This window comes from Triturus cristatus, chromosome 12 (assembly GCF_964204655.1).
Source record: "Triturus cristatus chromosome 12, aTriCri1.1, whole genome shotgun sequence".
NCBI lineage: Eukaryota > Metazoa > Chordata > Amphibia > Caudata > Salamandridae > Triturus > Triturus cristatus.
In genome coordinates this window covers 769,302,968-769,327,559 of record NC_140595.1, presented here as the reverse complement: position 1 = coordinate 769,327,559, position 24,592 = coordinate 769,302,968, and the positions used below count along the sequence as shown (strand labels likewise).

The 24,592-nt window shown below is 43.7% G+C and overlaps 1 protein-coding gene and 1 long non-coding RNA gene across 4 annotated transcripts in view; one reads left to right on the top strand and one right to left on the bottom strand.

The window, feature by feature from the left end:
* The window catches only part of LOC146782782 (uncharacterized), a 150,978-nt gene that overhangs the window by 21,151 nt on the left and 105,235 nt on the right, over positions 1 to 24,592 (bottom strand). For all 3 annotated transcript variants that reach the window (XM_085636836.1, XM_085636835.1, XM_085636834.1), the window contains exon 2: positions 11,386 to 11,485. In XM_085636836.1, coding sequence (XP_085492962.1) covers positions 11,386 to 11,424 — 39 coding nt within the window. In that variant the 5' untranslated portion in view covers positions 11,425 to 11,485. The remainder of the gene's footprint in view (positions 1 to 11,385; positions 11,486 to 24,592) is intronic.
* The window catches only part of LOC146782783 (uncharacterized), a 75,214-nt gene that overhangs the window by 1,934 nt on the left and 48,688 nt on the right, over positions 1 to 24,592 (top strand). The window lies entirely within an intron of this gene.

Sequence of the window (24,592 nt, the reverse complement as noted above, 5' to 3'; positions counted from 1 at the left end):
TTATTAAGGGTTTGTTTGGTATTAGGCTTCTAAATGAATATATGAGCAAAGGGAAAATATTTTAAAAATGGAGGGGAAATGTATAGTTTAGTAGAATGCCGCTGCCATATTGGCTGGATCAGTATATATTTATTTTTAATTGTGTAATCACTACTTAGCCACACACAGCAGGGGGGCTCCTGACCAAAGGGCGTATACTCAAAGGAGAAGGGAGGGTTCCCCAGGGTTGTGAGGGATTGATGGGGTCACTAGGGAGGGAGGTAAGAGAAATTTGTAAAATATGACGACTGCTAGGATAAGGTTTATCTTGTGAAATGTTAATGGGCTTCGATGCCCACGAAGACAAAGGCTGATGAAATTTTTGGAACAATCTTCAGCCCAAGTGTGCCTCCTACAAGAGACCCACTTGAGCTACCTCGAGTGTAAGACTGTCTTCGGAAAATATAGATGGGTTGAACTGTTTTGCTGTTCTGGACAGACAGTATATAATAAGGGAGTAGCGGTCCTAATTAGATTAGGAGCTGGTGGCTCCATAAAGTCCATGCTAACAGATCAATCTGGCAGATGGATTATGGTGCAGGCAGCCATCGGGGGGACCGAGCTTGCTATGGTATCCTACTACGGCGCTAATGTTGATGATCCTGCCTGTCTACTCAGAGTACAGACCAAATTAGTAGACGTCACTACTCCAGTTGTAATTGGTGGTGATTTCAATGTCCTTCTCAATCCCCTCCAAGATAGGTCAAATTCTAGCCATCATGCTGCGGCCCCCAGTATGTGTCGGGCAATGATCAATATGATCCACGAGCTCGGACTGGTAGATGCTTGGAGGGCTAAGAAGGGCGTAGAACCAGGCTTCACTTTTTTTTAGCAAAAAGCACGGACACTCCTCTAGAATCAATTATATCCTTACGGATAGATTGGGTTTGGAGAATCTAGAGGATATCGCCACTCTCCCAAGCATTTTACCTGACCATGCCCCTATCACTTTTTCATATTCAGGAAGTAAGTCTAAGATTAATTCCACCCCTAGGTGGACACTAAAAAGGGCAATGCTATCTAACCAGGAAATAATTTGTGCTACCAAAACATCTACTATTGATTATTTCTCCGAAAATATGGGTTCAACATCACTAGATTATGTCTGGGACGCATTTAAGGCCCATAGTCGCGGCCTGTTACATAGCCTGATATGTGCTAAGAACAGGGAAGAGGCGCCAGTATTCCAAAAATTGGAAAGAGAGATATCTAAATTGGAAAGAGTTAGGTTGAGTTGTCAACCTGACAACTTGACACAAATTCTTAGCGACCTGGAGCACCTGCGATTAGAGTATAGGGGAAAGCTAGACCAAAAAGTAAAGGCACAGTGGTTGGCCCACAACATGAAAAACTACAAATATGGAGAAAAAGCAGGAGCTATTCTGGCATGGAAGGTAAAGGCGGATCGAGTAAAAAATAATATCAATAAATTGATCATAAATGAGACGGGGGCAATCTCTTGTAATCAAGAGGATATGCAAAGGTGCCTCCTCTCTATGTTTTCTAATCTTTATGGAGAGGAGACATCTTCAAGTCCCAACAGTATTCGGGAATGGCTGAAAAATAAGGCCTTACCAACATTGACAGGTGAGGGTCGAAATATGCTAGATGGTCCCATCACGGAAGAGGAAATTAATCTTCATATAAAGAAGATCAAGAACAACAAAGCTGCAGGGACGGATGCTCTCCCGGGTGAAGTTTATAAGGCCCTCCAGGAGGTGATAGTTCCTAGTTTATGTGAACTTTTTAATTATATTTACAGCTCAGAAGGGAGGGTTCCCCCATCATGGAAGGAGGCAACAATAGTGCTTATCTTGAAGCCGGGAAAGGACCCTCTTAAAGCGGACTCTTATAGGCCAATCTCCCTGCTCAATGCGGATTATAAGATCTTTACCAGCATTTTGGCAGGGAGGTTGGTCAAGATAGTTCCACGGTTGATCAATGTTGATCAAAAGGGTTTTATCCCGGGAAGTTTTATCCAGGAGCAAACTTTACAGCTAATAGGCAGTATTGATCTGGCGTTGGCATTGTCGGAACCCTTGGCTGTGGCTGAATATGACGCAGCCAAGGCGTTTGACCGCGTCAATTGGGCCTTCCTATGGGAAACTCTAAAAATGATGGGCTTTGGTTTAATATACAAACCCTCATTAGATGCTACGAGGGCACCGCTGCAGTTATCCTCTTGAATGGTTTACTGACATCGAGTTTTAGCATAAAAAGGGGAACACAACAGGGGTGCCCTATCTCGCCCCTACTGTTCGATATTTATATCGAACCCCTTGCGCAAGCATTGAGACTGGATGAACAAATAACTCCCTTCCAAGTTTTAGAATACAGGTGCAAATTATCCCTATACGCGGACGATCTGTTGGTTTATACCAGGGGTACTCACAAACTTTCTCTCGGGGGCCAAATTTACAGTGTGGTTTGTGGGCGAGGGCCGCACCGGTGGGGGCGGGGTCAGTGGTGGAGGGGGCGGGGCTAGAGCAACAAAAAAAACTGACCATGAGGTTGAACACAGACCCCTGCAGCGGACGCATTCATCCACTGAGCCACCAGACCCAGCAGACACACACACATATGTATACAGTTCATTGGGGATTTGTCCATCAGAAGAACCGCACTTGAACACAAGCTGCTTTTCCCCACAAGCTTTTATTAGGTATGGTTCGTCGCGCTTGCCTGTAATTATTCACACCTGACTGAGCCCGACGCGTTTCGATGACTCTCTTCCTCAGAGGCTCACACAGTCAGTAGTATGCGAATGAAAGTTCCCCGAGTCCTTGTTTGGCAGTATATCGTACGAAACGTGCTGTCTCATATAGAGCAGCCCATTTGGTCATACAATATACTGCCAAACAGGGACTCTCTCTCTCCCGGTCTCACTCTCTCTCTCCCGGTCTCCCTCTCTCTCTCTGTCTCCCTCTGTCTGTGTCCCTTTGTCTCCCTCCCTCTCTGTCTCCCTCCCTCCCTGTCTCCCTCCCTCCCTCTCTGTCTCCCTCCCTGTCTCCCCCTCTCTCTGTCTCCCCCTCTCTCTGTCTCCCCCTCTCTCTGTCTCCCCCTCCCTCTTCCGCCCTCTGTCTCCCTCCCTTTGCCTCCCTCTGTCTCCCTCCCTTTGTCTCCCTCTCTCTCTCCCTGTCTCCCTCTCTCTCTCCCTGGCTCCCTCTCTCTCTCCCTGTTTCCCTCTCTCTCTCTCCCTGTTTCCCTCTCTCTCTCTCCCTGTTTCCCTCTCTCTCTCTCCCTGTTTCCCTCTCTCTCTCCCTGTCTCCCTCTCTCTCTCCCTCTCTCTCTCTCCCTGTCTCCCTCGTTCTGTCTCCCTGTCTCCCTCTGTGTCCCTCTGTCTCCCTCCTCCTCTGTCTCCCTCCCTCTCTCCCTCCCTCTGTCTCCCTCCCTCTCGGTCTCTCTCTCTCTCTGTCTCCCTCCCTCTCGCTGTCTCCCTCCCTCCCTCTCTCTCCCTCTGTTCCCTCTCTCTGTCTCCCCCCCTCTGTCTCGCTCCCTGTCTCCCTCCCTCCCTCTCCCTCGGTCTTCTACATCTCTCTGCCTCTCTCTGTCTGAGAACTCATTGTCCTTGTGACGAAAATTAAACATGCACCCATTCTAAAACCCACCAAGTTCTACAGGCCATGCTGACCTGTAAGTGGTAACTGGGTGAAGATTAGATTCTGTGTGCTGATTTTTGGAGTCATCGGTGATCTTTGGCAGTTGCCAGCCCACAAATACAAGCCACCTGAATATGGGCCAAACGTACTTTAAAAATATTTTACTGTCATCTATTTTTGTAAAATGGAAAACAAGCACAGTCCAGCAACATCAGTGGACAATTAAACTATGCTTCATTTCCCATGTTTATTCACATCTTTGCTTGGAGCAGTATGTGGCAAGAAGGACTATCTATGTACAATCATTTAACCACCTGTGTGGCAGCTCGGGATGAGACAGCTTTCCGGGCCACGCCGCACCCAAGCACTTCACAGGTCTTTAAAAGACCATTTGCATGTTAATGAGGCCTCGCTGTTTCACCCCTTCTAAGAGGCCCTGCAGCGCCACTCTGCCTATTGCTTAAAGATTCAGCCCCCCCCTCCCCCGAAATCAGCTCCACTCTGCCTATAGCTTAAAGATTCAAGCCCCCCCCCCACCGCCGAAAATTGCGAGGCACTGGTTTTGCGGATGCTTCTTTCATCCCTTACCCAGTGAATGCGGCCCCCGAGGAATAAAAACAGGCGGAATTGCAGTTGATTGCCAACTGTCTGTTGTTTTACTCGAGGGCCGCATGGAAAGGGCTGGCGGGCCGCAACTGGCCCGTGGGCCGTACTTTGAGTACCGCTGGTTTATACCAACAACCCAGCGGAGGTGCTCCCTAGGGTAGAAACTACCCTGAAGGAATTTGGTTTGTACTCTGGGTACTTGGTTAACTCCTCCAAGACTGTGGTAATGTGTTGGGGTGTTGATAACTGGTCTGGAAGCTGTAGTAAGGAGCTTAAGTACTTGGGGATAACTATAGTACAGGATTTAAGCAACATTCCACTGATTAACTTGAGGAAAGTGGCTAAGGAAATTGACCATCTTTTTTCTAGATTGCTGAATCTACCCCTCACCATCTATGGCCGTGTAAACCTAGTCAAGATGGTTATTCTGCCCAAATTGACGTATTTATTTAGCACTATTCCCCTTGATTTCCCAGGTAAGCTCTTGGGTAAAATTCAAAGCAAAATAGGCAGCTTTATATGGACTAATTAAAACTCCAGGCTATCCTGGAAGAAGTTAAAACAAAGACTTTTAAAGGACGGACTAGCCCTTCCAGACGTGCTTTGGTATTCTTTTGCCTTCCAGTTTAAAAATATAAGCTGTCTACTCTCAAGTCCTGATGATACTAATTGGGAGAGGATTCTGAGGGTCATGGCTAATTTTAAGGGAGGGGGTATCGGATTTCTGTATAAGTTTGGGGCGCCAAGGTTCTTTAAGAAGGTTCGCTTAAAGGTTTTAAAATCAGCACTTAATGTGTGGTATAAAGTTAAGGCGAGATGGGGGATAAGATATTATTCAGACTTCGTCCCAATTTGGGATTCCCCGGGACTGCCTGCGTGTTTGGAAGACAGTTTGGCGTCCCCCATCAGGAAGGCAGGAATCATGATCTGGTCTGACCTTATATCGTCTGACGGTGTTCTCCCTTGGGAGGTGTTAAGATCAAAAATAGGTGACTCCCTTTCTAGATTCAAATATTTGCAATTGTGCTCCTGGTTTTCAGCAGAGACGGAGCATATCAGTGGAAATTGGGAGATTGAGAATACACTTCAGAATGAAAACCCAAGAAAAAAGGAGCTCGGATTCTGGTATAGGAGCTTATTAGATGCCGAGGATGTAGAGCTTCCCCCTTCTCATCTTGTATGGAATTCAACCGTATTGGGAGATGTATCTGTTAGCCTATATGCTCTATTTCTTCAAACCCTATATAAGTTTGTTAAACCGGCTTCTCTTAAAAAGAACCACTTTTATGTTGAAAAATTGCAAAATGTGTTTCCTGTCCACCTCCTAAGTGTCCTAGATGCGATTTGGTTGAGGCGGATGATATGCATATTTTCTTCGATTGTATTCATTTAAGAGACTTTTGGTACAACGTGGAGCGCGCTATGGAAGGCATTTTTAAACTTAAGCTGCATTTGAACCTAGCCCGAGTCATTTTTGGTTTGGATAATGATCTTATAAGGCAGCTCTCTGCGGTGCAAGTGGGTTTATTTTTCTGCTTGATTTTGATCGCCCGCAGGGAGATCTGTAAATTGTGGAAAGATTCTAGACCCCCGCCTTATGAGATCTGGTTTGGTGCGGCATTGGGCACAGCGTGATTGGATCTGGGCTTGGTAGACAATGAGGATAATAACATCTGGTCACCACTGATCTCTTGGGGCACGGAAATGAGGCTGGTTTAAGGCCTCAAAGGTCCAATGATTACACCAAGCCTCGTACAAAAGAAGCTGGCCTGGTTGGCCTAAAGCAAATGCAAAAACATAGGCCCTGGGCGCCCAGGTTAAATGGGTCTTTATTGTTAACTCTGCAGATGCTAATGGTGAAATGAGGACAAAACCCCCCCCCAAAAAATACATCCACATGTCCCCGTAGGCCCAGACCAGTGGTGCGCGCTCTTACCCTCCAAGTAGAAAGCCCTACAGCCTTTGTCCTTCAGCCGTTTCTTCAGCAGTCCCAGCACGCTATCTCCGGTGCTGCCGCGGTTCTGGTTGCAGTCGCTGCCCTCATCATAAAGCAGCACGGTGTCGGTGCGGCAGCGCCGGCCAAAGCGTTTGCGGTCCTCGGTGTGGGGGGAACAGAACCCGCAGCGCCAGCTTCCAACCCCTGAGGCATCGCAGCATGAGGCCCAGCATGGCCACGCTGAGCGACGCCTCCATGTGCGTGGATTTGTCCTTTAGCCAGGCCGCCGTCTTGGGAGAACAGAGTCCAAGAGCCCGCAGCGGCAGCTTCCCACCCCTCAGGCGCCGCAGCATAATGTGCGAGGACTTGTAGAGCTCCTACGGCCGGCAGTCTATGAGCAGCAGCCACTCGCTGCTCTGCTCCTTCAACCAAGCCGCCATCTTGCCGCTGCAGCTCGTCCTGCCAGGGATGTCACTTCCGGTACACTATGGCTTCGTCGGGCGTGTGTGTAAATGACTGCGCACTACTTTAAAAAAAGCATTTGCAATGCAATACAACTTGCATTTACACGAGACGTATTGCATTACAAATGTGAGTGCAGCTTTTAAGAAGGCACCAACGGGAGTGGAAGGGGGTGCGAAAAGTAAGAACTGCGGGAGGGGGCGGGGGGACACAGGGCAGAAAATAGTGTTGGAGTAAAGGGGCAAATAGCCAGGGAAGGATACAAATGACAAGATGGCCGTCAGGAGGAGGGAATAACAAGCTGAAAACCAATCAGAATGCAGCATTTAGGATGTAAGCCAATCCAAAAGATGGGCGGATAGTGGGCGGAGCTTAAACAAAGCTTCCCTTCTATAGTATATACTGCAGGTCTCAACGAGACAGCGCAAGCGCTGCCTAGGCGAGACCTAAAAATGACACTGCATTTTTAGATTCTTACAGGAAAACATGACTGCTGTAGTGGACATAATAAAAAAACTAGAGTCTGAAAACACCCTTCTACAAAGCGTTCAGCATAATTGGTGTAAATGTGAAACATCTTCTTGAGAGTAGGCTGGGCAACACTTTTAGTGACTATGGCACTGCAACATGTTCCATGTTAGAGTGCTTGCCACTTGGTAAGCAAAGAAATGTTGAGGAGCAATTCAGGAACTTTTATTTTACAATGTATGAGAAATAGCCCTTCACCAACCATGATATTTGTAGTCAATGAAGCCTCAATGTGGTAATCTGCACAAGTTATAGATCCCTTCCGTAAAGGGAAATTTTCTCCAGAGTTTCAAAAGTGCGGCCTCATTTTTGACCACTTCATTAACTCTGTGGGCATATGCGTCCAGTTCAACGCACATGTTGCAGAACCTGTCGCAGAGAATCACAATCTTCAGGTGCACTAGTATTGACTTGGAAAGCTATGTCAGTGGCCAGAGTTAGAAAAGTGTGTACTGGCTATTTTGGTTTTGCTGTTTCAAGTGCCAATGTTGAAGCGGGCCTTTTCACGGATAAAAGTTTACATGGGAAGGAAAGAGCGAGTGTGCATGACCAAAGATTCACTGAAGAAGTATTGTATGGTGTAATATGATAAGTTTGATTTGTAAAAATTTATTTGGACCACATATACACTGTACATACACTGTCTATATACCATGTACTATCAGTGCAGAAAGCAAGCAATAATAAAAGCGAAACGTTCCATAAACACCAGAAAAACAGTTTCTGTTGTTTTTAATGGCACGAAAATGTGTAACCACTGATAACCACTGTTTTTTAAGGTATTGAAATCAATTGGAAACACTGAAAACACCCCAACAGAATTTACCAAAAAGAGAAACTGAATTACACTTGAAAGCCATATCCTTAACCTATAAAAAATTGTGGATTAACCTGCCCGATACATTTTCTAAACTTAGGGAGAAGTGGCAAAGTGACCTGGGGCCTATTGATGATGAAGACTGGCAAACGGCCTTGATGTCCCCTAGAGAGGTGGCTATCACCCTCCGCTTCCGACTGATACAACTTAGGATCTTACATCAGTCCTATCTGACAGGGGTCATTCTGGCCAAAATAGGCACAATGACGGATGGGCTCTGTCTTAGGGGGTGCAAACAAATAGCTACCTTTTATCATACGATATGGGAATTCCCTGTTATACAGCATATATGGGAGGGATCCACGACTCACATTCAGACTGCACTGGAGAAGGAGTTAGCTCTCACACCGCAACTAGTCCTACTCAATATTTGGACAGCCACTGACCTCACAGAAGTTGAGCAGCAGCTGGTAACATTAGGATATATATTGGTTAAGCGAGAGCTAGCATGAAATTGGGGGGCGGCGGACCCACCATCCATCAACGTATGGGCGAAAGAACTCGACAAGTGTATGGTAGCGGAAAAGGAGGTATGTATAACGCGTGGATGCCCTATAAAGTGGGACAAGAAATGGAACAATTGGAATGTTTACCGTGGACATATATGCATACCCCCAATGGTGGAAATGGAAATGCGTAGAGGTGGGAACAGAGATATAATCACGTTGCATTGTTAACCCCTGATTACTGTATGATGTGTTGGATAATTGCAATGAACGATGAACGGTACTGTGTATATGATTGATATTGAAATTAATAAACAGATATTTTAAAAAATAAAAATAGAAACTGAAAACAGGAAAGCCTAGCAATGAGTTAGCAATTTGGAAGTCATTGAGAGGACATTGAAAGTAAGCAAGTTACCTCTCGTTTGCTCAGACCATACTGTGATGAATGAAGATGCAGTGTAGCCAGCAGCAGAGGTGAAACTGGATAAGGTTTATTCTCAAGGTAGGAAGCTCAGGTTACAGGTGAAGATGGTAGTAAGGAAGCGCCACCGGGAGCAGCATCCTTGCTGCTCAGCCGGCGCTCTCCAACTGACAATCACTCAACCAGGCACACATCAGCATTCTAATGACGTCAGACTCATGCAGGCTGAGCAGCAGGGGACATAGACTGAGGAGGGAATGCATGGCATAGGAATGAAGATGCCACACATGCCCATCAATTCACCCTCATCTGGTGGGTGTCATGCTCTCTTCCTCTATATTCACCTTCCAGCTAAACAGAATGGCTCCAAAGGCTTTAATGAGTCACTGACGTTTTCGGGGTAGTGACCGATGACTGGTTATTTGCACCCAAGCTGCTACATCAGGAAAATACGATGCAAGAAGCTACTGAACTTTGATCTGGAGAAAAAGTGTCCTGTGACCTTCTTAAAGAGTCATGCCTGGGGATTTGTCTGCCAAGAAAAATTGTTGTCACACATACACCTCAACATGAACTTTGGTACCGTATGTCGGCTGCCATGCTATGGCTGGAATTCCCTAAAATCTTGCTGCATTTTATTTTGGTGAAATGAGCCTCTCGCATATAGACCACAGGGAATTCCTCTCCCAGTGCCCTGCCACATAATGGTTGCAAAGCTCTGACTCAGCAGGCACAGCGTATCTACTCTCGCCTGTTCAAAGGATGACTGATGGATGAATGATTGCTCAGTTGTTCATCAGCCCTGCATCGTCTACTGCTCTTCATCAACAAGGGCCTGTGGTCTGAAAAAGGCTGCTGTGCCACAGCTTGCTACTCATTGCACTCTTATGAAACAGATATCCTGCTCTAGGCCTGTGGGATAGAGACATTGAGTTGGCACTGAGCTGGGTCTGGTGACTTAGCCGGCTAATGCGCCTCCTGTCAGGCCCTCTGTTTGACCTCATGATCACAGGTTGAAATCCCGGTGGGTCCGCTCAGCCTTTCATCCATCTGAGGTCATTAAAGTAAGTAGTATTGAGTTGGTTAACAATAAATATCTGCTATTCAGTGCCAAGGTACCCTTTTGTGATTTACAAATACACATTTTATGTTATGTGTGAGTTTATAAAAATAAAATAGGGAGTCGGTCTTGGAGATGTAAAGGAATATACAAGGCCTGCAGATATTTTGCAACTTTTAGCTTCATTGTTCAAGCCCTTTTGTGAATTACATTTTGCAAATTTTCAATGCATTTCTAAGGGCGAACGACCTTTACAACGCGGTTGTTACACCGCGATACATTTATATCGCAGTCATTACAACGCAAGTCGCTACAATGACTTGCGCTGGATGGCGCTATACACTAAGGAATAGTATGATTTACTATTCCAACACCTTCCCTACTGTTACGTAGGCTCGAGTTGGAATAGTAAATCATGCTATTCCTAAGTCCAGAGCCTCTAGCGCAAGTCGTTGTAACGACTTGCGTTGTAATAACTGCGATGTAACGTACCGCGGTGTAACAACCACATTGTAACATCACATATTAATTTCTAAGTAAAATAAAGATCTTAGTTTCAAAGGCCATAATAAAAAGGAAACATTGACAAAGCCAGGAGGTCTGGTGTTGGCTGCCAGCCCTTTGGATTTGCCAATGCTTGTTTTATTTTATGATGGTTTTTGTAAAACTTTATTGTTGTGGAACTGGTGAGCCCTTGACAATAGTAAAAAAAAATATTGGTCAGAAGCACAATATTTAGGACTCAAAAAGCACACATTGATATAGTAGTCTGTGGCACTGAAAGGAACTACTTTGTGTGTGGATGTGCTCCATGTGATAGGGCTAAATGCCCTCACTCATAGTGAAGTAAGCTAATGGCTAAAGTGGGCTGAGCCATTAAGCCATGCTGTTGTGGGTGTGGGCATGTGTAAAATGTGAATGAAACACCAATAGACCAGTGGATGCAGAGGGATGGCTAAAAGCCCCTATAAGTAAATATATTACACATATAATATTGCTAAGATCAAATGGTCTTGGTTAAAGCAAGACCTAAAAAGACTCCTTTACCAGTTTTCAGTTGTGCTGTTATGAGCTCAGATTCTACTGTTATGAGAACAAGATAAGACTGCAGAACATAACATAGGGGGAAGTTTGAGCTCCAGATAAAAGTGACATCATACTGTTGTCATCTGACACTGGTATTGCCAAGGTGGCGACCACATCCAATGGGGTGATTTTGAATATTTACTGGTGCTACTTCGTACTGCTGAGCTGTATGGCAGAAATGTATAGGGGTTGATTTACAAGACCCTTGCGCCACCAGTACATCACTTTTCCCCGCGTTAATAGTGCGCACCGGCAGCGCAAGGGGCATCTAAATATGCCCCATAATATTCAACGACACGTTGCAATATGTTCTCGAGCTTACCAGAAAGATGCAGGCGAGGACGATACATAGAGGTGACATTGCCTTGTTGTTGGTGCGCTGCTTGTAAGGCCCTCCAGGTGGCGCAGTCAGTGCAGGTTAGCTGTGGTGTTAATGAAAGAGGTGAGAGTGAAGAAAGACTTAGTCCCTTAGAAGTTCACATGTTGATAACACTCAGTGCTTTAAATTGGCCGGTGCTGTCCAGTACTGGCGCCTTCTTATTTTGAGAGGGAGAGTACCGGCACTTCTCAAAAGAGACGTAATACTTCTAATTGGAGAGTACCGGCACTTCTCAGAAACAAGCAGGTACTCTAGTAAGAGTACCTGCACTTCTGTTTTTCTATTTCAAGCACTGATAACACTCGACCAAAGGTTACGCTCTGTACATATAATACCATCTGGAAAGAATTTGTTGAAAAGATGGCCTTAGGTCACTCTGCTTATCATACTTGACATTTGATTTATCATTCATTTTTCAATTCTTGTTAATATGTAATAAACATAATATGGTACATAGATAAGGGAACTCAATCCTAGAGGAGTTGAATTTTGCAGACTGTCATTATTTTTACCAAACTTTACATTTTTTCTCCTTGTGGCCTGATGTTGAGGCTGCAGGTAAAGATGTTTAGTAGGTAAGTTATGTGGTGACTTAACAGGCCAGTGCAGTACAAATGCAGGAACCTTCAGTCAACAGGGGGTTAAAAATAGGTGTAATGTCTGCTACGACGCAGGAGTGAATGTAGTGCTCCTGTACAGGGCAGAACTGGCAATTTTGTAGGGCCAGCCCCCCCCCCCCCAACCACCAGGGAGGTGGGGGACAGGTGGGGGTGCAAGTGTGAAGCACTGCTGCTTGTGTTACTGGGGGGCAATATTGCAGCAACGCGTCAAAACCAGCCCCACCTTTCCAGGCTCCTGGGAAAACGCCCGGTGCCCGCTATGGCAAGTCCGGCCCTGCTCCGGTACCCAATTGTTGGTCTTGTTTGGCGATTTACAAGTGTCTGATGATAAAGAAAATTAGTTTGGTTACAGGCAGTTTGGTGTGCGAATATATGGTGAGTAAAGCAGTTCATGGGACACTACACAGATGTCTCCGCAGACTTCTCAATTGAAGAACAGCCTTTTCTTGTGAAGAAATCTCTACTTTTCTATGAATTTTGTATTATCGGATTTCAGCATTACAAAAACATACTCCTTACTGCATAAAATACCTTAGAAGTAATTAAAAATATCCCACTATGCAAAATGTGCAGCATTTCCAATTTCAATCTGTTTCTTAATTTCTGTTCTTTTTTTAGATATTCAATAAGTTATTGATCCATATTTTCTGCATCATCAGCTCGCAGCAGTACATATCCCTTCCTTACTGAGGATGTGCTTGAGCAGTGTTTTGCAGGTGCCAGGTCCTCATAAAAAATAAATTAATTACTACAAAATAAACAGAAAAAAGTAGGGGTGAGCAGGGAAATGTGCACTTGCATAAAGTGCTGGTACAAACAGAAAAAACAAAGAGTTCATCAAGGAAGTATTGGAATGATACAGCTCATCCAATGAGAACACTGTGAGATCGAAACACTACTAGGTAGGGATAGGCGAATAGGACGGATCGTCATTAAATCAAGAGATGACACCAGAGACAGACAACAAATCCATCCAATCACAAGGGAGAGGCTGACTTAAAGCCTACTCTAAGAATATGATACGTTTTGGAAACAATAAATCTGCTTAAGTTGCAGTGGCGCAGCAAGGGGGGGTGGTCCGCCCTGGGCGGCACGAGTTTTGGGGGCGGCGGCTACCCCCGCTCTTACATGAGTTTGCTATAACCACTAATACTCACCATTAATTCAGCCTACCGTTACATAACAGATTTGACATACCCCCGTAGTATTATAGAAACTAAATTGCCCAGTTTAAAATTGGCTTTTGTGGACCCAAAGGTGCCTAACCAAAATGTTAAAAGCAACATTGAAGTCTTAGGGGAGAATTTCACTCCTCAATGTACGGGGTCACCCGGCGATGCCCAATCTGATAGATGAACATCTGAGGTTCACGTTGTACCCAGCATTAATAAGCAGGGACCTCCATCAATTATTGTAGACATTCACCCTGCACTCCCTAGAAATAATAATGCTTTCATCCTAATATATCCTCTGTTAGTATCTCTGATGTGGCTGAGACTGTGTATCCTTCACTAATTCATTCTTCGTCTGGGTTGCCTATTCCAACCATTGACAATGGGCATCCTACCAGCATAGCATTGTGCCAAGGCCTAACTATAGCTAAAAATAAGACAAATAAAGGTCTAAACATAATATCTTGGAACCTGGCGGGGAAACATTCTAAATTGCAAGACCCAGACTGGCACACATTTGTTAAACGTAATGACATCTGTATCTTTCAAGAAACATGGGCAGTGGTTAAGATTCATATAAATAGTTATACTACTTACAGTGTGGAAGCAAAAGCGCTCAAAAATTCCATCAGAGCGAGTGGGGGATTATTAATAATTGTCAAGAATACTATAGCTCGCAAATATAAACAGCTGCTAATAGAATCTCTTGATAACTGGGGATTCAGCTCACTTTGCCGATTTAACCATATTCAATATCTATGCCAGGTCACAATCACGTTACAATGAATCTGCTGTATTATTACAGCTAGATGAGTTGTTGGGGGTGCACCAACTCTCCTCCAAGGCCATGGTTGCAGGGGATTTTAATACTACCTTTGAACCTTCACCGCTATTGAGTATTTTATTGGAGGAGGAGAATGAGATTTGGGGCATACCAAATCTGGAACCAGTTAAAAATTGCTATAGAGCAACGGCTGTGTCTCTGCAGATTGCATCCCTTGTTCTAGGCAGGAGCATGAGGGCTTGTAATGGGAGGACTCCCTCTGATAAGAACAGGAAATCCACCTTTAAATGTGGTAATAGCTCAAGTGTCATCGATTACTTTCTCATTGATGTCAGAATTTGGTCACTGATCGAGGATATGCTAATAGCTCCAAGGTCAGATAGTGACCATAATCCCTTGTTTCTAAAAATGAGGAGCTCTGAACTGGGCAGACAACCATCTGGCTGCCTGTCCAGGGTAGATGAACCCCTTGTAACTAACAATCGCAAAAGTGTGACCTGGCCCAATGTACTTACCAATTGCTCTTTATATACCAGGATTTAGGAATTATTTGTACAGTTTATCTCGAGGTTTTTAAGCAGTCAGGACGGCGAACAGCTAGGTGGATCAACCCCGATACTCTCCATACATAAAGATTTTTTTGATGCACTCCAAGTAGTGTTTACAAAGGATGGTTCGGGTGGTAGACCTGCCAGTAAAAGAACTAATAGTTGGTTTAACCCCGAATGTAAATCCGCTAAGAGTGCTCTCCAGCTAGCCATAAAGACCCATAATCAATCCAGGGTCGTTCAAGCATGCACCAAATATAGAATTGCAATATCAAAAGCAAAAAGAGAATTCTCAGACAAGAACTGGCAGGAACTTGTACTAGCAGCTAATTGCAAAGATACACATCTGTTTTGGCAAATCGTCGCAAAGGGCAAATTGGATATCTCAAACACCCCTAGTTATCACATCCAGCCGGAGGTTTGGGTTGAGCATTTTACCACTTTATATTCTAAGACCCCAGATGATGATTGCATTCATAGTGCAAATATTGAACAAATTGATTTGAATACTTTCCCTGATATGCCAAAGACCAATACAGTATTGGTCTTAGTCTGGATGAGACTGCATTAGCAATACATAGACTTAAGGCAGGAAAGGCCCCTGGTCCTGACCGAATACCAGGTGATCTTTATAAATCTAAACCCATGGTTTGAGCTCCCTATTTAAACATCTTAACAAATTGCATATCGGCTGGAAGGGCTCTCCCTTCAACTTGGCGGGGAGCTGAGATAATCACTATACACAAGAAGGGTGATATTTCTGTCCCATCCAACTACAGACTAATCAGTTTAATAGATAACTTGCAAAAGAAATTTGCCCGTCAAGTTCTGGATAAACTCCAGAGCTGGATGGACGAGAAGAAAGTGCTGTCCCCTTATCAAGCGGGCTTCCGCTCCAAAATTAGCACATGTGACCAGGCTTTTAGATTTACTCTCCTGACTTGGAAATATGTGCTACTGAGAAAACAAAAACTTTACGTGGTATTTGTCGACTTAAGAGCTGCGTTCAACTTGGTGCCACGGAAATTGTTGTGGGAAGTAATGCTCGATCTAGGGGCTCCAATTGAACTGGTGACTCTGATAGCCAGACTCCATGAGAACAATTATGCTCAGGTCAGATGGGGCACACAAGGCAAATTAGCTGATAAAATACCAATACAGCGCGGGGTGCGCCAGGGATGCGTGCTAGCCCCAACACTTTTCTCCTTGTTTATCAATGATGTGGCCGGCAGGTTAATGAACTGTAAGAATGACTCCCCTGCCTTGAATGGTATTAAGGTTCCAATCCTGCTCTTTGCAGATGATTCCTTACTTATTTCCATAATCCCAATGGGGTTGCAAGTCCATGTGGATAAGTTTTTGGATTTCTGCAGGAGCAGGAGTTTGGAACTAAATGTTACTAAGACCAAATGTATGGTGTTTGGGAAAACTAAGGGTAAATCAAGAGAGGTCAGAATTGCATTGGAACCCTTAGAGTGGATGAAAAGCTTTGATTATCTGGGCATAAGATTGAGTGATACACTAGGCTGGGAGCAACTGCTGGAAAAGAGTTATTTAACTCTTGTCCATAGGTCAAAATCAATATTGAGACACTTTAAGCAGTCCTATACTCTATACTCGATCATTGACTCCAGCTCTTGGAGTGGTTTGAGTAAAAGCTCAGAGTGGTGCTCTGTACGGAGCAGAGATATGGGGCACATCAATATAAATAGTAAATTGACGATATCCGAAAATATCTTTGCCAGATCACTTGTTTCAGTACCCATAACTACCCCCTAACCCCATTTTTTTACCTTGGGATTAAAAGAATCGGTGATATGGCATCACTGAAACCTTTATTGAACTAGCTGCGCTTGTGGACAACGCCGCAGCTTTCTGATTATTGCAACTCCCTAAAGGAGGTTTAGAACATTGGTGGTGCTAAAAGCCTCCCCTGGTTCAAGCATGTTGCGAGTTGGTTTACAACTCTTGGTATGACAGAACTATGGGAACACCCAGAGAAGGCAAATTGAGAGGATTTCTCAAAGCTGAAGATCAGGTATTGGGCGGTTGTGGATGAACGTGATGTCACCAGGCCAGCAAATGGTCAACTAACTTCTCAGTTTTTATGTGTTAAGCCAAGCCCCTCCTTTGAAACCTTTCTGGATCTAATCACGCCACCGCTTGAAAAAAGCCTATATGTTAGATTTATGTATGGTAACCTTCTGCTACGGTTCTCTAGCGATCAGAGTGCGGGATTATCTTTAGAACCTTGCCCTGCATGTGCTAAAACTTTAGAGAGAGAAGAGCACCTTCTTTTTGTCTGTACAAAATACAAAAAGATCTGTAAGAGATGGATACGACCGACCTGCTTAAACATTGGAGTTAGGCAACATCAGGTTGCCTACAGAATCCTGAAAACTGATACCACAGGACCAATAGTTTACGCGGTCAGTCGTCTCCTATTCTCGTTCTGGATCACACCGGAAAAGCTTCTGCATACCGATGGTGCTGATTCTTAATTCTGAAAATGAAAACCCCATGATTCAAATTGATTTGCCGGCTTAAATGAATTGTACGCTGAAAGCAAAAACCTTTTTATCATTGTTACCCTAGTATCGTGCTCTTTAATTGTATGTTGTTTTATATGTCATTAGTTGATAAATATGTTGATAAATGCTTTTAGAATTTTTAGCTATGCACTTTTTTATGGATTTTAGATATGTCTGATGACCTTTCTTAATTGTTCAGAGACATGTAAAAAACTAGTAGTATTCGTACTTGCATTTGTATACTTTGATGGTTTTAAAACAAACCGAATAAAGTTATTCATTTAACCTAACTGGAGTTTGCTGCTGGGGCAGCAAACGCAGGAAATCTCACCAGCATACCCCCACCCCGCCTCCCCAGCACGGCCGCGGGGCAGAAACGGCAGGGACCGCGCAGGCCGCCAAGTGACTAGCTACGCCACTGTTATGTTGTTGAAGAACAAAGTTTTGCTCAGAAGCCTGTGGCTGGAACGAGCGCAGAGAATACCAAGGCTCTATAGCCTGGAATCAACCTTTTACTGTACTTCCAGACACTTCCTGCCCCTTTATCTCTCTCTTGCAGGTTCCTGCTGTCTCCCTCTATGATGTTTTTTTCTGGTTTTTTTGTTCTTTCTCCGTTGTGCATTATCCTGCTCTCGCTATTGGGAAATGTTAGATGAGGAAAAATAAATGCCAGTCTCAAAAAATGAGTGAGGATGGGACCCACAGGCCCCAAGAATGTGTGTCTGATGAGGAAAAATAAGTGCTGGTCCCCAAAAATGAGTGCTGGAGGGGCCCACCAGAAACCACTGGCTCAAATTGAGCACTGATCTTTAACAATCACCAAATAGCAGTTCTAGAATCTTCCTTTGTTTACTGATTTCTACTTTGGTTTTGAGACACATTGTGACTTAATTTACAATGTCCCCTTAAATTCCTTCTATACTTATTGGTCCACAGGTTCTTTTTAAAGTATGTCTCCTGAATATGTTTATGTTTCTCATCCAGTAAGGCTGCTTCTTTCAGTACCTGTAGAAAGCAGCTCAGTCTGCATGTAGCAAAATGTCCTTGTTATCTGCTGAAAACCAATTCTCACAGCTCCAGAGCTCTGGGCCCACCCCTTAAGCACCAAACACCAAATGTTGTCTCTTAACTACTTTGGAAAAACTTTTTGGGGTTTCACACTGCACACCTGCCTTTAAATACTGCCCAGCACCCAATCTGTTTTTGCATTAGCATCCATTTCACTTTGTCCTTGATACATAATCAAACAAGGAAAAGTAACATAATTTGTACTGTAATCTCCAGAGTCCCCACCAGTTTTTGTAGAAAGATCTGAGGCACCACCTAATTTATGTCAAGCTGAGATTGTTTGGGTGAGGAGACCAACCCGCAGCACCATATTACACCCATGTGATAAAAGGTGATATAATAAACGAGCGAAATTGTCGAGGAGTGAACCCTCACGCAAAAATAGATCCCCATGGACCAGATGTACGACGAGATTTAGCATGCACAAATGGGTTTGCGACCCGTTTGCGTATGCTAAATCTGATAGGGCCATGTACAAACACTGTTTTGCCAGTCGCAAAAAATTGTGACTCGCAAAATAGTGTTTTGCGACTCGCTATTAGGAAGGGGTGTTCTCTTCCTAATAGCGACTCACAAGCCATGTACAAATGATTTGCGACCACAATTGTGGTCGCAATACACTCTTTTTTTAAATGCTTCCTGTTTTTCCTTCAAGGAAAACGGGGTGCATTTCAAAAATAAAAACTACTTTATTTAAAAGCAGTCCTAGACATGTATGTCTGCTGAGCCCAGCAGGCCACCATCCCTGGGAGGGCCCGCCATTATCAATGGGGTCACAAATTGCCAGTGCCTCATGAATATTGATGAGGCATGCAATTTGCGACCCTGTTGGGAATCGCAAACAGTGTCTCAGACACTGCTGTATATGGCACTTTGCGACTCGCAGATTGCGACTCACAATTGAGCGCAATTTCCGAGTCACAAAATGCCATGGTCGTACATCTGGCCCCAAATTCCTTGACTAAGATGACTGGCTAGCGCAAATGTATTTTGGGGAAGTGGCGGCAGCAAAGGAACTGTGAGTACTGCGTTTTATGAGATACAAATTTAGATTTTTGTTCACATTTGGGGCTGTTATTGCGACAGTAGTAGTGGCAGTGGCACACTGACACCTACACCAGAGTTTCAAGGACCACGAGCGTGCAGCCAAGCAGTGAGACAAATTCATGAATTGTTTTTTATCACAACATTAAGAGTTTGTGTTTTTAGAAGTAAATTACCGGCGCTGCCTTATACCTTTTCTGCATCAATAAACACCCAGGTGGACACATGTAGGTGTGTATTTGCTCCGTACAAATAAGTACAATATAACCTCTTTTTATGCACAATGCTTGGAAAGACCAGAAATGGTGGGAAAAAGTTGTCTACTTCTCAGAGCACCTTGCTTCCTTCCTACATTGTATTAGTGTTTTTTTCTAGTAGTGGCAAAACATTTGGAATACGCAGAATGCAAAACTCATCCTCCATTTAGAGGACATTGGTCCTGATTCACACACCGCACTTTGTAGTAAGGTTTGTAGTACTACAGTAGTGCTTCCAAACCCACTACAAAGTGCTATTCACACACTGCGCTTTGCGGTAAGGTTTGTAGTACTACAGCAGTGCTACCAAACCCACTACAAAGTGCTATTCACACACTGCACTCGTACTAAGGTTTGTAGTACTACAGTAGTGCTACCAAACCCACTACAAAGTGCTATTCACTCACTGCACTTTGTGGTAAGGTTTGTAGTACTACAGTAGTGCTACCAAACCCACTACAAAGTGCTATTCACACACTGCACTCATACTAAGGTTTGTAGTACTACAGTAGTGCTACCAAACCCACTACAAAGTGCTATTCACTCACTGCACTCGTACTAAAGTTTGTAGTACTACAGTAGTGCTACCAAACCCACTACAAAGTGCTATTCACACACTGCACTTTGTGGTAAGGTTTGTAGTACTACAGCAGTGCTACCAAACCCACTACAAAGTGCTATTCACACACTGCACTTGTACTAAGGTTTATAGTACTACAGTAGTGCTACCAAACCCACTACAACGTGCTATTCACACACTGCACTCGTACTAAGGTTTGTAATACTACAGTAGTGCTACCAAACCCACTACAAAGTGCTATTCACTCACTGCACTTTGTGGTAAGGTTTGTAGTACTACAGTAGTGCTACCAAACCCACTACAAAGTGCTATTCACTCACTGCACTTTGTGGTAAGGTATGTAGTACTACATTAGTGCTGCAAAACTCACTACAAAGTGCTATTCACACACTGCACTCATAATAAGGTTTGTAGTACAACAGTAGGGCTACCAAACCTACTACAAAGTGCTGTTCACACACTGCACTTTGTGGTAAGGTTTGTAGTACTACAGTAATGCTACAAACTTACTACAAAGTGCTATTCACACACTGCACTCGTACTAAGGTTTGCAGTACTACAGTAGTGCTACCAAACCAACTGCAAAGTGCTATTCACACACTGCACTTTGTGGTAAGGTTTGTAGTACTACAGTAGTGCTACCAAACCCACTACAAAGTGCTATTCACACACTGCACTCATACTAAGGTTTGTAGTACTACAGTAGTGCTACCAAACCCACTACAAAGTGCTATTCAGTCATTGCACTCGTACTAAGGTTTGTAGTACTACAGTAGTGCTACCAAACCCACTACAAAGTGCTATTCACTCACTGCACTTTGTGGTAAGGATTGTAGTACTACAGTAGTGCTACCAAACCCACTACAAGGTGCTATTCACTCACTGCACTTTGTGGTAAGGTTTGTAGTACTACAGTAGTGCTGCAAAACTCACTACAAAGTGCTATTCACACACTGCACTCATAGAAAGGTTTGTAGTACTACAGTAGGGCTACCAAACCTACTACAAAGTGCTGTTCACACACTGCACATTGTGGTAAGGTTTGTAGTACTGCAGTAGTGCTACAAAACTTACTACAAAGTGCTATTCACACACTGCTCTCGTACTAAGGTTTGTAGAACTACAGTAGTGCTACCAAACCAACTACAAAGTGCTATTCCCACACTGCACTTTGTGGTAAGGTTTGTAGTACTACAGTAGTGCTACCAAACCCACTACAAAGTGCTATTCACACACTGCACTCATACTAAGGTTTGTAGTACTACAGTAGTGCTACCAAACCCACTACAAAGTGCTATTCACTCACTGCACTTTGTGGTAAGGATTGTAGTACTATAGTAGTGCTACCAAACCCACTACAAAGTGCTATTCACTCACTGCACTCGTACTAAGGTTTGTAGTACTACAGTAGTGCTACCAAACCCACTACAAAGTGCTATTCACTCACTGCACTTTGTGGTAAGGTGTGTAGTACTACAGTAGTGCTACCAAGACCACTATAAAGTGCTATTCACTCACTGCACTTTGTGGTAAGGTTTGTAGTACTACAGTAGGGCTACCAAACCTACTACAAAGTGCTGTTCACACACTGCACTTTGTGGAAAGGTTTGTAGTACTACAGTAGTCCTACAAAACTTACTACAAAGTGCTATTCACACACTGCACTAGTACTAAGGTTTGTAGTACTACAGTAGTGCTACCAAACCTACTACAAAGTGCTATTCACACACTGCACTCGTACTAAGGTTTGTAGTACACCAGTAGTGCTACCAAACCTACTACAAAGTGCTATTCACACACTACACTCGTACTAAGGTTTGTAGAACTACAGTAGTGCTACCAAACCTACTACAAAGGGCTATTCACACACTGCACTTTGTAGTAAGGTTTGTATTACTACAGTAGTGCTACCCAACCTACTTCAAAGTGCTATTCACACACTGCACTCATACTAAGGTTTGTAGTACTACAGTAGTGCTACCAAACCCACTACAAAGTGCTATTCACTCCCTGCACTCGTACTAAGGTTTGTAGTACTACGGTAGTGCTACCGAACCCACTACAAAGTGCTATTCACTCACTGCACTTTGTGGTAAGGTTTGTAGTACTACAGTAGTGCTACCAAACCTACTACAAAGTGCTATTCACACACTGCACTTTGTGGTAAGATTTGTAGTACTACAGTAGTGCTACCAAACCCACTACAAAGTGCTATTCACACACTGCACTCATACTAAGGTTTGTAGTACTACAGTAGTGCTACCAAACCCACTACAAAGTGCTATTCACACGCTGCACTTTGTGGTAAGGTTTGTAGTACTACAGAAGTGCTACAAAACCTACTACAAAGTGCTATTCACACACTGCACTCGTACTAAGGTTTGTGGTACTACAGTAGTGCTACCAAACCCACTACAAAGTGCTATTCACACACTGCACTCATAGTAAGGTTTGTAGTACTACAGTAGTGCTACCAAACCCACTACAAAGTGCTATTCACTCACTGCACTTTGTGGTAAGGTTTGTAGTACTACAGTAGTGCTACCAAACCCACTACAAAGTGCTATTCACTCACTGCACTTTGTGGTAAGGTTTGTAGTACTACAGTAGTGCTGCAAAACTCACTACAAAGTGCTATTCACACACTGCACTTTGTGGTAAGGATTGTAGTACTACAGTAGTGCTACCAAACCTACTACAAAGTGCTATTCACTCACTGCACTTTGTGGTAAGGTTTGTAGTACTACAGTAGTGCTGCAAAACTCACTACAAAGTGCTATTCACACACTGCACTCATTGAAAGGTTTGTAGTACTACAGTAGGGCTACCAAACCTACTACAAAGTGCTGTTCACACACTGCACTTTGTGGTAAGGTTTGTTGTACTACAGTAGTGCTACAAAACTTACTACAAAGTGCTATTCACACACTGCCCTCGTACTAAGGTTTGTAGTACTACAGTAGTGCTACCAAACCTACTACAAAGTGCTATTCACACACTGCACTCGTACTAAGGTTTGTAGTACTACAGTAGTGCTACCGAACCCACTACAAAGTGCTATTCACTCACTGCACTTTGTGGTAAGGTTTGTAGTACTACAGTAGTGCTACCAACCCTACTACAAAGTGCTATTCACACACTGCACTTTGTGGTAAGGTTTGTAGTACTACAGTAGTGCTACCAAACCCACTACAAAGTGCTATTCACACACTGCACTCATACTAAGGTTTGTAGTACTACAGTAGTGCTATCAAACCCACTACATATTGCTATTCACTCACTGCACTCGTACTAAGGTTTGTAGTACTACAGTAGTGCTACCAAACCCACTACAAAGTGCTTTTCACTCACTGCACTTTGTGGTAAGGTTTGTAATACTACAGTAGTGCTACCAAACCCACTACAAAGTGTTATTCACTCACTGCACTTTGTGGTAAGGTTTGTAGTACTACAGTAGTGCTGCAAAACTCACTACAAAGTGCTATTCACACACTGCACTCATACTAAGGTTTGTAGTACTACGGTAGGGCTACCAAACCCACTACAAAGTGCTATTCACTCACTGCACTCGTACTAAGGTTTGTAGTACTACAGTAGTGCTACCAAACCCACAACAAATTGCTATTCACTCACTGCACTCGTACTAAGGTTTGTAGTACTACAGTAGTGCTACCAAACACACTACAAAGTGCTTTTCACTCACTGCACTTTGTGGTAAGGTTTGTAATACTACAGTAGTGCTACCAAACCCACTACAAAGTGTTATTCACTCACTGCACTTTGTGGTAAGGTTTGTAGTACTACAGTAGTGCTGCAAAACTCACTACAAAGTGCTATTCACACACTGCACTCATACTAAAGTTGTAGTACTACAGTAGTGCTACCAAACCCACTACAAAGTTATATTCACACACTGCACTTTGTGGTAAGGTTTGTAGTACTACAGAAGTGCTACCAAACCCACTACAAAGTGCTATTCACACACTGCACTCGTACTAAGGTTTATAGTACTACAGTAGTGCTACCAAACCCACTACAAAGTGCTATTCACACACTGCACTCGTACTAAGGTTTGTAATACTACAGTAGTGCTACCAAACCCACTACAAAGTGCTATTCACACACTGCACTTTGTGGTAAGGTTTGTAGTACTACAGTAGTGCTACCAAACCCACTACAAAGTGCTATTCACTCACTGCACTTTGTGGTAAGGTATGCAGTACTACAGTAGTGCTGCAAAACTCACTACAAAGTGCTATTCACACACTGCACTCATAATAAGGTTTGTAGTACAACAGTAGGGCTACCAAACCTACTACAAAGTGCTGTTCACACACTGCACTTTGTGGTAAGGTTTGTAGTACTACAGTAATGCTACAAACTTACTACAAAGTGCTATTCACACACTGCACTCGTACTAAGGTTTGTAGTACTACAGTAGTGCTACCAAACCAACTGTAAAGTGCTATTCACACACTGCACTTTGTGGTAAGGTTTGTAGTACTACAGTAGTGCTGTTAAACCCACTACAAAGTGCTATTCACAC